The sequence below is a fragment of the Schistocerca cancellata genome, chromosome 2 (assembly GCF_023864275.1).
Source record: "Schistocerca cancellata isolate TAMUIC-IGC-003103 chromosome 2, iqSchCanc2.1, whole genome shotgun sequence".
Classification (NCBI taxonomy): Eukaryota; Metazoa; Arthropoda; class Insecta; order Orthoptera; family Acrididae; genus Schistocerca; species Schistocerca cancellata.
In genome coordinates this window covers 507,425,376-507,439,699 of record NC_064627.1, presented here as the reverse complement: position 1 = coordinate 507,439,699, position 14,324 = coordinate 507,425,376, and the positions used below count along the sequence as shown (strand labels likewise).

General features: G+C 40.9%; 1 protein-coding gene across 1 annotated transcript in view; it reads right to left on the bottom strand.

Moving 5' to 3' along the window:
* LOC126162051 (DNA-directed RNA polymerase, mitochondrial) overlaps window positions 1-14,324 on the bottom strand; it is a 310,992-nt gene that overhangs the window by 29,413 nt on the left and 267,255 nt on the right. The window contains exons 21-22 of the mRNA XM_049918295.1: window positions 11,224-11,390; window positions 5,309-5,480 (exon numbers count right to left, since the gene is read on the bottom strand). Coding sequence (XP_049774252.1) covers window positions 5,309-5,480; window positions 11,224-11,390 — 339 coding nt within the window. The remainder of the gene's footprint in view (window positions 1-5,308; window positions 5,481-11,223; window positions 11,391-14,324) is intronic.

The window sequence follows — 14,324 nt, the reverse complement described above, 5'->3', positions numbered from 1 at the left end:
AACTTCAGCGCAGTGATTTAGACAGAATCAATGCTGCATGGAGTATCGAATAATGGCGCCCTGTTTATCTTACAACTGTTATCTCATGTACGCTTAGTTTCCCCTCTGTTCCAGCTACCGTGCCAACCCACAGACTTCCAAACCTTGCCAGTGTCTTCTAGAGTGATATTCTCCAGCAACAATGCTATACGGAAGTTCTTAACAGCACCTTTCCAACATATCAACAGTGGATTCTGTCAAATAATTTTGCCATTATCTCGTCTACTGCTTCGATGTACAGACAGCAAATTACAATGGCCAATCCCACCACGGTGTCTCAGTATTATGTCACAACTATTTCTGCAATGTTCATTCTGCTCAAATGCGATCCCAGTGCACTGAGCAGTGACATCACGCTTGTTCCAGCTGCACCTCTCGCGACACTTACTGTGTTTAACCTAATCACAGCTACACACAATGCCTCTCACACCTCTCAGGTGTATTCTCCATACAGTGGTAACATGCTCTGCACACCTGAACTTTTGCAACATTAACCCCTTCAGGTTCCATCTACATTGTGCCACCCAACGTCTGACGTCACATATGCGTCAGCTGCTCCGCACACATTTAACCTCTTGTACGCCACTCACAGAGATGGAATGCATCTGTTAGATTGACTGGGCATTATACATCCCCTGCCAGCAGCATTGGTTGTTGAGCCACACAACACCGTGCTCCTGCAACTGCATCATCAGTATGGTACATCGCCCACAGTCTATGCTCCATATGACAAGATGTCCATGCCATCCACATCATGTGTTTCAGTGTTGCTGCCAGACAGGAACAGGAATGGACAGTCTCCACACCATCCGGCCTCGTTTTAAGCTGTCCCCATTCCGTACTGACCTCCCAGCAGTATGGTTCGCTCTATTCGAGTGCATGATGCCTGCCCATGGGATCGTTGATCCCAATGCAATATTTATGATCTTACTCAGCCACCTCAACAATGACTAGAACATAATCTGCAACCTACTCCTGGCAGTACCCAGCCACAAGCACAAGATGACTAAGGCTTTGCTGCTCCATCGCCTCTACACTGCCTGGAACAGCATCTACACATGCATGAAGAAACCATGCATAAAGAAACCATCAGAGACAGCCTGCAATCCTCTCTATGGCAATGCCTATGGACACAGACTGATCCTATGCTATATGTGATCACATGCTCTGGACACAGTGGGTATTGAAACTTCCCACACACATCCAGACCACAATGTCTTGCACAAGGATTACCCCTTGATGCCAGACTTCACCCCGCAGAGCGAATTCATACTCTGGTGCAGTATCATACTCTCATCAACAGCTATTCCGATGGCAGCAAGGCCATCGCCCTGCTCAGCTATGAGGTGCTGCGGCTAATCGATTACTGCCGAGCTGGCCAGAGATCCCCCCCCCACTTGCTGCCAGCCGCCATCACTGCCTCCATTTTGCGCAGCTGAAACACTTCCGAACTCAGCTGAATCTGGCCGATAAGGACCAAGCCTCTTCTCACCACCACTCCATGCAACCTTCACAGTGCCGACAGACAACAATCGCTGAACAATACAGCAAATGTGCTCATCTCCCCAGCCCACTGCCCCATAGCACTTTTTAGACACAGATGCAACTTCAAAGAACAATGCCACCCACCTCCGCACCTTTGACGGCCAAGCGATACTGTTGGTTCCATAGCAGATTCGGACAGGAGACTAAACACTGCAGAGTGTTTGTGCCTACCCAAACAAAGCACAGTGGCCTGCCATATGTGTACTACACCACTCTACAACCACAGAACGCCTTAATCAACTGCACCTGCACAAGTCTGCCACCTCACATCGTCCTTCTGGCAGCTCACGCTTATTTGTTTAAGGCTGTCTGACGCCAATCTACTTCCTTGTTGGTATGGGCACTGTCAGCATCCTTCTGCCATCTCAAGTGCAAACTAATCTCTTGCCATCATCACTCCAATTACGTGCCACAAACAACACTGTCATCGCAGTTGCCAACACCACCTCAATCACTATGGACTTGGGGGTGGAGAGTCACATGCACTGGACCTTCCTTGTCATCAAGACGGTCAAGCCGGCCCCAGGACAAGACTTCCTGTGTCACTATTACCTGCTTCCTGACCTCGTCCACGGTTTGTTATTACGCCGTCATTATCAATACCCATTCATTGGAGTTATCAGCAAAGTTCTCCTTGAACATTCCTGTCTAGCTGCCACACGGAATGGCTACTTCCCACTATGGGCACACCCTCCAGCCTCCTGCCCACCTCAAGAGACTATGAGATCTCTGGCATCACAGATCAACGCTGACACCTCACTTCCTCGCAATACTTCCTCTTCACCTGTGTTCCACACTATGGGTGAAAGGGGTTGGGGAGAGGTTCCTTGGTGACAAAGCAACTATACATCACCTCTGACTTAAAAAATAACATCTCTGTCCTGTGCAGTACAGTGAACAATAATATCCTTGACGGTTTAGTATGTGTCAAACCTCTGACTGGTAAAGAGTACAATGTAACTCTGCCCAGCAAATAAAGTAAGGATCTGTCTACCACACTCCATGTACCATTTAATACGTATGCACTCCCACTGGTACCACATTTCTTACATGAGCATACTTTTCACAACAGGGGACCACAGCACACAGGAATTCAAAAGTGTAGGTTTTATTATAAACATAAAAATTAAGAACAACATTAAAGGTACAGACAGGATCTCGGATAGAATAGCAAGACTTGTTTCCAAAATACACCAAATATATTAGACAGAAATCTTTCCAAGTCAATGCTCCAATAAGCTTATATTACGATGAGATCACAGATTACTTTTAATTCTTACAGGAGCTGATAAATGACAGCAAATTGCACTAGAAGATTAAATTGCAGGCTTTTAATGCAAAAGTAGTGGTAAAACTAAAGAACAATGGAAAACTTCTGACATGATAATGTAAATACCGGAGTTTGCATGTTAAGAGAATTTTCCAATAAGCACTTTTTTTCAAGAAGAAAACAAAAGGAAAATGGACTTGGCAAGGATCAATTGGAGCTAAAAATCACATTTTATGAAAGAATAATGAATTTTTTGCATGATGTTAAGGTCACTTTAGAGTTTTAAATGGTCTTAGACCAGTAATATGCAGAGTAAAAATAGATATGAAGTTACAAAGAAACAGATTCATTAGGTCAGAAGTTGGAATCTAGATTATATGACACTGAGGAGGTATATGTGTAAAATAATTTTTCAAATTAATAATCATTGGCAGAGGTGAATGAAGTGACAAGTGACAGAAAAATTCCTAGGACCAACTAAGAATTGAACCACAGATCTTTGGATTTATATAGTCTGACACTTATCAACCAAGCCACACTCTGGGGTTGTTTACTGACTAAATTAAGCAATAAGATTAGCATCTTAGAAAACAAAAATCTAAAGGCACTAGTAACATAAGAAGATGCTGAGTCGTGACTCAGCATCTGCGCTATTTGTTGAGTAGCAACTATCCTTTCATAATATTGTTACATTCCATCTTGGATAAAATAAGAAAATATTTAAGCAAGTTACTTGTGCACATAACACAGGTGTTGCAGGTACAAACGAAGCAACTTAAAAAACAAGTCAAATGGATTGAGGAGGACATTAAAGTGGAGGAGCAGTTCAATGTAAACAATAATGGGAGTGTGATAGAATATGCTGAATGGAAAAAAAAACTATTTTAAAGTGTTTTCGAAAAGAAGTGAGTGTACAGGTATTTGAAGATATCTTTAAATGCTTTCACAGTTCAAGAGATGAACAAGGAACAGATAAAGTTGGCAATGAACATAACGACATTCCAGGAGTAATGGTGGTTGGGGTGCATACAACTATTTGATGGTTAAAATTAGAGGGAACAGTAATACAAAAAGAGCTTGTAAAAACAGTTTCCACAATATTTGCAGATGATGACAATTCTCCAAAATCAGAACAATGCAGTTATTATTCTCCTTCACAGGAAGAGAGACGAACAAGACATAAGACTGCTATAAACCTATCAGCTACCTCTTCAAAATGTCCATGTTATTTACTACAATTACGACCAAATACTTAAGTGTGGATAAAGAAAAAGGTCTGGGGTAGCCCATGGCAGCAGCTACTTACCAGGCAACTCTATCTTTTCAATAAGTAGACTGAAATGCTTATTAAAAATTTTCTAAAATCATACACATCTGTTACCGATGTATCATTTACTTGCTCCGCTTCCTCATCTATGGATCTACTAGTCTCCTACTTTGCTATATCTTATACTGTCCTTATTTCATTGTCTGGTGTAACTATATTTCTCTTGTAATGCATTTGCTGAACTGATATGTATTGTTTTCAGCATTACCACTCAACACAAGCAACTGCATGTCACAATCTGATAGGCCACAGACTACTGGTTAAATTTTGTTCATTAGACATTTCTATAAATATATTATCAATACTTGTCTTTGGGCAATTAGCTACCCAGTTAAGAATTTTAAAGCAGGAGTTAAGTTGAATGGTTATGTTAACAATTGCAATACAATCTTACAGGAGGAGTTTTTAAGAAAATCTGCAGTACAATCTTGAGCAATTACTACTACCTTTTTTTTAAGTAAACAGGCCAACAGAACTTCAAGGTGATTTATATCCAAACATATATTTGGTATACACTAACTACTGTAAGGGCTATGATATGAAATTCTTGTGCTTCAATAAGCTGCATATAAGTAAAATTTATTAATGTGTATGTTCTTAAATGTATGACAGTTCCTCTTTAATGAAACAATTCCTCATTTCTGCATGTCTACTCTACAGAATGGATGGTATATGGACCAAGAAATTCTTTGCTGGATTTCACAAGATAAGAAAAGACCAACATAACAACTTAATGGATATTATGAAATATGCAGAAGAAAGATGGAAGTATTTAACAGAAGACAGTATACAACTGAAGATCATCATACATAGGAAAGTCTTTTAAAAGCTATTGTCCAGCAATGGATGTCAATTGGATGTTGGTGGTAACTTATACTGCAACAACATTAGTAAAATAATTTAGAAAATGAGTATGCTGCTTTTGACTTGCAACTTATAATTTGAGAATAATGTGTCATTAAACAATTCAATTTCACACATACATTCTCAGATTTCAAACATGCAATAAGTGGACCACAAGTTGTGTTTTCAGGTTATCTCAAATGACAATGTAACAAAATGATGCCCAGGTCAATATACTTTTATGCACAAATTCCAAATTGCATAGAATGTAAGCTAACTTTTACCTTATTCATAACATTGACAGTTGAAGGATGTGTCCAGTAACAATCATGAACTGATACAAATGTTACATTATTTCGTTCACAAAACAATGACGTCAGCATCATGTGGCTAGAGTCCAGAGAATGAATAAAATTTGGTGGGAAAGCATTTTTCTGTTTCATCACATTTGGGCGTCTGTAAAAGAAATCAATGAGATTAGTGAAATACGACAGCAGATATTTTATAGTAAGTGCAATTGGAAATTAATAGAAACAAATTTGACAAACATGTTTTTAGATTTTCAGAATAACAGTTACAAAAAAATATGACGACTTACATATGGCACTTCATGAAAAAAAAAGGTCAGGAGAAAAGGTTTACACATATAGAAATAAGTGACCTGTAGAATCTACTGATCAGTTAAATCAAATATCAAATGGTAGTTGCACACATGCTTAGGCAAGTAACAGTCATACTTGTCCACTGCAGAAAGGTGGAGCAACATTTAACAATCAGAGTCAAATATCAATCATAGCTACCATTTTTTATTGGCTTCTTCACCATTGTCCCTGTCTATTCATCTGAGCCGGCCACTGTGGCCGAGCAGTTCTAGGTGCTTCAGTCTGGAACCGCACTGCTGCTACAGTTGCAGGTTTGAATCCTGCCTTAGGCATGGATGTGTGTGATGTCCTTAGGTTAGTTAGGTTCAAGTAGTTCTAAGTCTAGGGGACTGATGACCTCAGATGTTAAGTCCCATAGTGCTTAGAGCCATTTGAACCATATTCATCTGAAGCTCTGACTAAAGTGGTCTACTTTTTGCAATACTTATTATTTGCTTTTTACTTTTTTTACTACAATCACTATTTGAAATTCATTTTTATCTACTTCTTCACTACAGCCACTGTCTGTCCACCTTATGGTCTGGCTACACTGATCTATTCTTTGCTAAGCCTATCACTTGCCTGTGTCTTTTTTCTATTTAATTTCTTTGTCAGTCACAAAAAAGAAATTTTGGATTTGACTAACTACATAGGCTACTGCAGCTGGAGTCATGATGAATAAAATTCTTGAATGAGATTTTCACTTTGCAGCGGAATGTGTGCTGATATGAAACTTCCTGGCAGAGACTCGAACTCAGGACCTTTGCCTTTTGCAGGCAAGTGCTCTACCATCTGAGCTACCCAACCATGACTCACGCCCCATCCTCACAGCCTTACTTCTGCCAGTATCTCGTCTCCTTCCTTCCAAACTTCACAGAAGCTCTCCTGTGAACCTTGCAGAACTAGCACTCCTGGAAGAAAGGAGAGCTTCTGTGAAGTTTGGAAGGTAGGAAATGAGATACTGGCAGAAGTAAGGCTGTGAGGACAGGGTGTGGGTTGTGTTTGGGTAGCTCAGATGGTAGAGCACTTGCCAGCGAAAGGCAAAGTTCCAGAGTTCGGGTCTCGGTCCGGCACACAGTTTTAATCTGCATGAAGTTTCATATCAGTGCACACTCTGCTGCAGAGTGAAAATCTCATTCTGGAAACATCCCCCAGGCTGTGACTAAGCCATGTCTCCACAATATCCTTTCTTCAAGGAGTGCTAGTTCTGCAAGGTTTGCAGGAGAGCTTCTGTGAAGTTTGGAGGGTAGGAGGTGACATGCTGGCAGAAGTAAGGCTGTGAGGACGGGGCGTGAGTCATGCTTGGGTAGCTCAGATGGTACAGCGTTTGCCCGCGAAAGACAAAGGTCCCGAGTTCGAGTCTCGGTCTGGCACACAGTTTTAATCTGGCAGGAAGTATTAATAAAATTCTTCTGGATGCTATCCACAGCATAGTAAAATACTTTAATTATAAACTTAAAACCAACATTTTGACCTTATCACAATGGCCTTCCTCAGGGCAAGATTGGAGAGCCACCACAACCCAGCTTACAGGTATTCAGTTCTGCACATGCTGACTACCCATGCCTGGCAGATAAGTGACACTAACAACATCAAAGAAGAATTGAGGCCACTAAACCACACTTTTCATACCACTGGAACACTACAAGAAAGATGACAAAGGCCAACAGAAATAAAACAAGGGAAGAAGACAGGGAAGAGCAGCTTCCATTAGTGCACTTACCATATATGAAAGGTATCAGTGAACGGCTAGGCAACACAGTCTGCCAATGAGGTTTCAGACTGATTTTCCGCAGCAGCCACAGGATCACGACATGATACGTTCTACCAAGACTGCAGTCAACAAACTAAATACTGCAGGAGTATATGAACTATGTTGTAGAGTGTGGAGCTGCCTAAAAAATTATCATACAAACAGTGGAACATGGATGCTCTGTGCGATAAGCACAGCATAATAAACTAACAATAGTGGAACACCACCGTGGCTGTGGACAGCCTATTACGTTTCAGGAAGCCCGGGTGCTGGCCAGAGGTGACTGAAATCATTAAACAGCCTGACAACATCAGTAGAGAGGATGGCCACAAACTTCCGGCATTCTGGCTGTCAGCTATCACAGATCAACGGGCTGCAAGTGGTGGCAGGGCAGAAGTGTTGCTGAGCATGGACATGACAGCCTAAACAAACAGTTTCAAGAGAACCATCAGCGCATTTCCACACACATATCAGGAAGAAAACACACCTCGCCGAAGCCATGCGCTGATTTGCAGACTGTTTCCAATCACTGGTAAGCCAGTTACCCCTACAATAGCTTCTTTTATACCCTCAGGAGAGATATGTAAACAGGCAGAAGATGGCACTGTGGTCGCCAATGCCTATACAAAACAACAAGTATCTGGAGCAGTTGTTACATCGGTTACTGCTGCTACAATGGCAGGTTATAAAGATTTAAGTGAGTTTGAAAGTGCTGTTAAAGTTGTTGCATGAGCAATGGAACACACCATCTCCAAGGTAGCAAAGAATTGGGGATTTTCCCATATGAACATTTCACGAGTGTACTGTGAATATCAGGAATGCAGTAAAACATCAAATCTCCAACACCGCTGCAGCCAGAAAAAGACCCTGCAAGAATGGAACCAACAACGACTGAAGAGAATCATTCAACATGACAGAAGTACCACCCTTCCACATATTGCTGCAGATTTCAATGCAAAATCATCAACAACTGTCATTGTGTGAAACATCATCGATGTGAACTTTCGGAGCCAAAGTCCCAGTCATGTACCCTTAATGACTGCATGACACAATGCTTTATGCCTCGCCTGGGCTAGTCAACACCAGCATTGGACTTTTGATGACTCGAAACACATTGCCTGGTTGGACGAGTCTTTTTTTTCAAATTGTATCAAGCGGATCGATGTGTACAGGTATGGAGACAACCTCATGAATCCATGGACCCTGCATGTCAGCAGGGTACTGTTCAAGCTGTTGAGTTCTCTGTAATGGTGTTGGGAGTGTGCAGTTGGAGTGATATGGGACCCCTGACAAGTCTAGATATGACTCTGACAGGTACCACGTATGTAAGCATCCTGTCTGATCACCTGCATCCGTTCATGTGCAGTGTGCATTCTGCCTGACTTGGGCAATTCCAGTAGGACAATGTGACTCTCCAGATGGTCAGAATTGCTACATAGTGACTCCAGGAACACTCTTCTGAGTTTAAACACTTCCGCTGGCCACCATACTCGTCAGACATGAATAGTATTATGCATATCTGGGACGGATCGCAACATGCTGTTCAGAAGGGATCTCCACCCCCTCGTACTCTTACGGATTTATGGACAGCACTGCAGGATTCATGGTGTCAATTCCTTACGGCATAACTTCAGACATTAGTCAAGTCCATGCCATATTATGTTGCGGCACATCTAAGTGCTCGTGGGGGCCTTACACGATTTTAGGCTGGTGTACCAGTTTCTTTGACCCTTCAGTGTATTTATACCTGTGCCCAAGCCTTTGTACATATGGAATTTATTTTTGACTTATAAAGCTTCTATGTATACAAGGTTTGAAGTAGTACAATTGGCAACATCAACAAAGAGCTTGTTTGCTTCACTAACATGAGAGACAGCCACCTACAGCTGGCCGTGCAAAAAGCTACTTCCAATTAGGTCCATGCTCACAAAATGCTACCTCTGTCATGGAATAATATAAGCTCACTGGGAATTGCGGATGTTTAAAGCAAAGCAGGAAATTGCTAGGAGTAAGTGGGATTCAGGGTGTAAAAATTTGCTTGCCTACGCCGCTTCTTCTGTTTCTATGATTTTACATTGGAGGGGAGTAACTTTAGGCATGGTACCATTAAACAATTTCAGTGGGCTTAAATTTTGCAACAGAATAATTGAAATGCTGTTTCTCAAATTAATTTAGTGTGATGGAAGGCCAGATGTGCTAAAAGAGTTTAAAAATTTAAGTGGATAATTGCTCCATAACTCTGTTAATAGTGGTATGCTCTACATTTTCTCCTTCAGCACGAGTAAGGATGTACAAGTTAATTCTAGCACCTTGATCATTTGTAGGTGTCAATGTAGCCCTTTCACAAAGCCAAGGGTTTTCATGAGTTGCTGTTTGCCTTTGTTGATCATCATAAATAGAAGAAATGATGTCTTGAAGTGGAAGTAATGCACAGCACAAATTACCAGGCAAAATTATTTGTCCCTCTTCTTTTGGATATGCGCCCACATCAACTTTATACACTATATCAAAAAGCTCCTATTCACAGCCGCAATTAAGCTGTTACGTGCAGCCACATGATGTATTACCACAGACTTGAGCTCTTCAAGCATGCTGATTTTCGATTAGTCATGGTGAGCTCTTCCCATATTATTAAGCAGCAAGCGTGTATAACCCAAGCTTTGTCACTGTTCCCAGAGGTGTCACAGATTGTGTGTTCAATTACATCCAAATGTATCAGAGTTGTATGAGCAGTATTACCACTGAGTAACAAACTGGGTGCTATTCATGATGAAGTCATAGCAAGAGCTATTTTTGCTTGGGCTTGTAATTGTGATACTAAGATTTTAGTGAGGACCGTTTTTCTTGTCCCACTAGGTGGATCCAGAAATAGAATTTCTTCCATATTACTGTCAACATACGGACAAATGTGTTCAAATACTGTGTGCTGTTCTTCTGATAGATTTTGGATGCCATTTTGGAAGGTTTCCACAAGTTCTGCTGGGTTATAATTTGCTGCATACTCTCTGTTGATGCATTTGCCCTCTTCTAATGGCACTGGGAAGCTGTACTGAGGGAGAGGATTTCCTCCTATGGACGTAACCAAATTCTGAATAGCCACAAAGCAAAGATTATGAGCATAATTACGTGATCTATCATTCAGTTCATCTTCAATATTTTGTCCAAAAATTCCTATAAAAGTCTTCACCAACTTAACCTGTTATTTTTCCACAACACTGCAGCATCAGAAAGGGCACAAAATACCAGCAAAATGGCAAACAAATGATCAAGTACGGTAGACTATTACTAACACATGCATCAGCCAGAGTGTCATCCCAGTGCTTGTCATCAACAAATGTCGCTCTCGACTTGCTCATTTTCTAGGCAATTTCATTCGTACACAAAACAAAAATCAAACTGTTATAAGTGGGCAGCCAAAGAACCAAGCAAACTCAATAAATTTGTTTTTCCTTTTTACCTGTGTTCATGGCTTCTGCTTTAACAGAAGTGTGAAGCACAAGTTAAGATGTCTGCACTGTAGGAGGTACTCGGGGCTATTCCACCCCCCCCCCCCCCCCCCAAATGGCTCCTCACTTCATGGAGGTATATACAGGGGTTCAACTTGTCTCATTCACATCCACTCCATATAATGCCCTCTAGCAACTGGCCAACATACAGTTAACACACTGTATGTAACCCCAATTAGTGCAGTTGGTTTATATGGACATTTTTCTAGAAGGTACTTATATCTACAAAATATTCCATAAAGCAAAATGATAAGTTCTACAACTGTAAATCTTCCTTTAATGGTAAAAAGTGTACGTACTCAAACATATCCACATGAAAGTGATCTTCAACTTTTGATTCTTTGAACTTCAAATTCTTTGGTGGTCGAAAATAAGGTTGCACTACTGGAAGGCCCAAAGGTGTAATCCATTCTACATTCTGACCACATATTTGAGATATCAACCGTGCGCATTCCGTAAACCAGTCCTAGAACAGATATGTGATTTACACCAAGCATAATTCAAAATAATGACACAAAAGATATATAACTATAGGGACCAGCTAATTAGAAAAACAGGATACCAAAACATGACCTGCACACAAAGAGCTGTTGTATCAATTAAAAAATCAACTTTTGAAAATATAATACACTAGGACAGGTAAAAAATCTACCCACCAAGCAGCATCAGGAAAAAAAACAACATAAAAGTTAAGGATATGTGCAAGCTTTGGGAGCCAGTGGCTCATTCTTCTGGCAGAAGGACTGAAGGTGCAAGATAGAGCAATAACTTACAGTCTGGTAAGCCTTCCATGAGCTGGAGTTCTGAGCAATTTTCCCATAAATCTCCCCATTTTCTAAACCTCATCACCCCTTTTCCTTCACTCCTCTTCCTTCCCCTCCAACCCTTCTGCCAAAAGATGCATCACTGGCTCTGAAAGCTTGCACATTTCCTCAACTTTTGTGTGTGTTTTCTCCTACTGGTGGTTGATGAGTATATTTTTTACCTATAAACATATAGGAATGTGTTACACAATCACATCCAAGAGCTGTATCACATTAACCCCACATGACTGATCAGTGATGAATGTTCTGGAACATGACTACCCTGAGAATATTTTCTGAGAAGTTTTATGTTTTTATTTCATGTGTCTAATACATTTAAAATAATATAAACTTGTTAATGAGAAAATGCCAATTTGCACCATAGTTTGCAGTCAGTGTTGAACTGTAGGGGGCCTTATAAACGAGTGCATAGTACAGTCCAAAGTTTGGAGGAAGGCAGTTGTATACCATCTCCAAAAGGACCATGCCTAGTAGAGGAATGTGGTGTTCAACCCAACTTCTGCATTGATCACAGCTTTATTTATATACACTTAATTGCCATATAATTACACTCAAACATTCTGGAAATACATTTACTAAACCACACCTAATAATGGCACCTTCATATGTAAGTTTCTTTCTAAACATAAGGACTACCTGAAATATAGGTTCAACATGAAACAGAGAAACTACACACAAACAGCAGCAGCACTGATATTACTATACACTTATTTCACATTTCTGCAACTGGTTCTATTACTAATGAATACAGAGGCTAGTGTTCAAAAGTAAATGCAGTCAAGAGAAATAGAAGCACATTTCCTGAATTGTATGTTGGAAAGATAGTAGAATGAGGTGAAGCTGAATCTCATGACATCTGATTTAGAAATGTGCACAAATTATGTAATTAGAAAGGTAATAAAACTGAATAACTGCACCACTGAAAAATCCTTGGTGCAATATAAATAATTTAAGTAGTAAAGAAATCAACTAACTGCACAGCTGTGATTCTGAAGTTTTGATAGACACACAAACAACAATGAGAACTTGGCTAGCTTTTGGATTAATCATTCTTCGGAGCTAGAGTAAGACCCCCCCCCCCCTTACACACACACACACACACACACACACACACACACACACACACACAACACATACACCCACACCCAATGTTGTGGTGGCACTGCAACAGAGGGTTATATTGAGTGGAGTGTGCCAGTAGAGAAGAGCAGAGGTGAGGAGTAAGGGGGAGGTTTGGAGAAGGATGGCCGACAGGTGCGATGAATAGGCAGTAGCGCGTGGGATAGGAATGTGGCACCAATGTGCTTGTTCTGCCCACAGGCAGAGTGGTTGTATGCAGCATAATATGACGCAGAGGAGTGGATTAGCAGGGAGAGATAGAACAAAGGAAGGTGGAGATTGTGGAGAAGAGGGTGCTGGTGTAGGATGGGCGAATTTAGGGTGATGGGGAGGTGTTGAGGGCATCGGCTAGAGGAGACTGAGGCCAGGAGGATTACAGGATTCGAGCATACAGTGATGGCGCAATGCTTTCATGAGTACGTCCTTGCTAGCTCTGACAGAGGATTTAAATGAAAGTTGGCAAAGTTCTCAGCCTTGTTTTATGAGCCTAATGATGTCTCATCACCTCAACAATTGTGCTACCTACATTATTTGTACTGAAAAAAAAAATAAAATAAAAAATCACACAATCCTTTTACGAAATAAACCCTGATATATGCATCTGTATTACTTTGTTGCACAGAATCTTGTTTCCACAATGGCAGTGGCAATGACAATGGTAATCATGGCTAAGCATCAGGTACAAAATTATGGGTACCCTTGATAACTTTGAAATTAAACTTTTGCAAATAAAGCACAAAAGTGATTACGCAGCTGTTTACTGAACACTTTGAGATACGTAATATGTTCTCAGTACACACAGTGGCTTTTCATCCTGCTATGGGGTATCTACTTTTCTTCTTCTCCTTCTCCTTCTCCTTCTCCTTCTCCTTCTCCTTCTTCTTCTTCTTCTTCTTCAACCAAATAATTCTACTTGTGACATTTCCAGATTGTACTTGCAAAAGCAATAATATGACGTGGCCCACCTACAACATCCAGTGCTCTTTGAAACACCTCACCATCAATACTACTATACCTCCCGAGGAGATCACGAATGTAAAATTAGAGAGATTCGAGCGTGCACGGAGGCTTTCAGACAGTCGTTCTTTCCACGAACCATACGCGACTGGAACAGAAAAGGGAGGTAATGACAGTGACACATAAAGTGCCCTCTGCCACACACCGTTGGGTGGCTTGCGGAGTATAAATGTAGATGTAGATGTAGAATACCATAGTTTGAATCATCCGTTGCAAGCTTGAAATCTAAATCAAAAAATTTGGATAGAACGAGGGGCTTTCAATAAGTAGTGAAACACATTTTTTTTCCTGGCCAACTTGAAAAAACGCAGAACTTATTTCAGCCCCTATAGTTTCATGAAGTCTCAATAAGTGGCGACGCCATAATATAGCCTTAAAAATGGAGTCTGTAAAGGAGGTGCATTCCAAGCAGAGAGCTGTCATTGAGTTTCTTTTGGTGG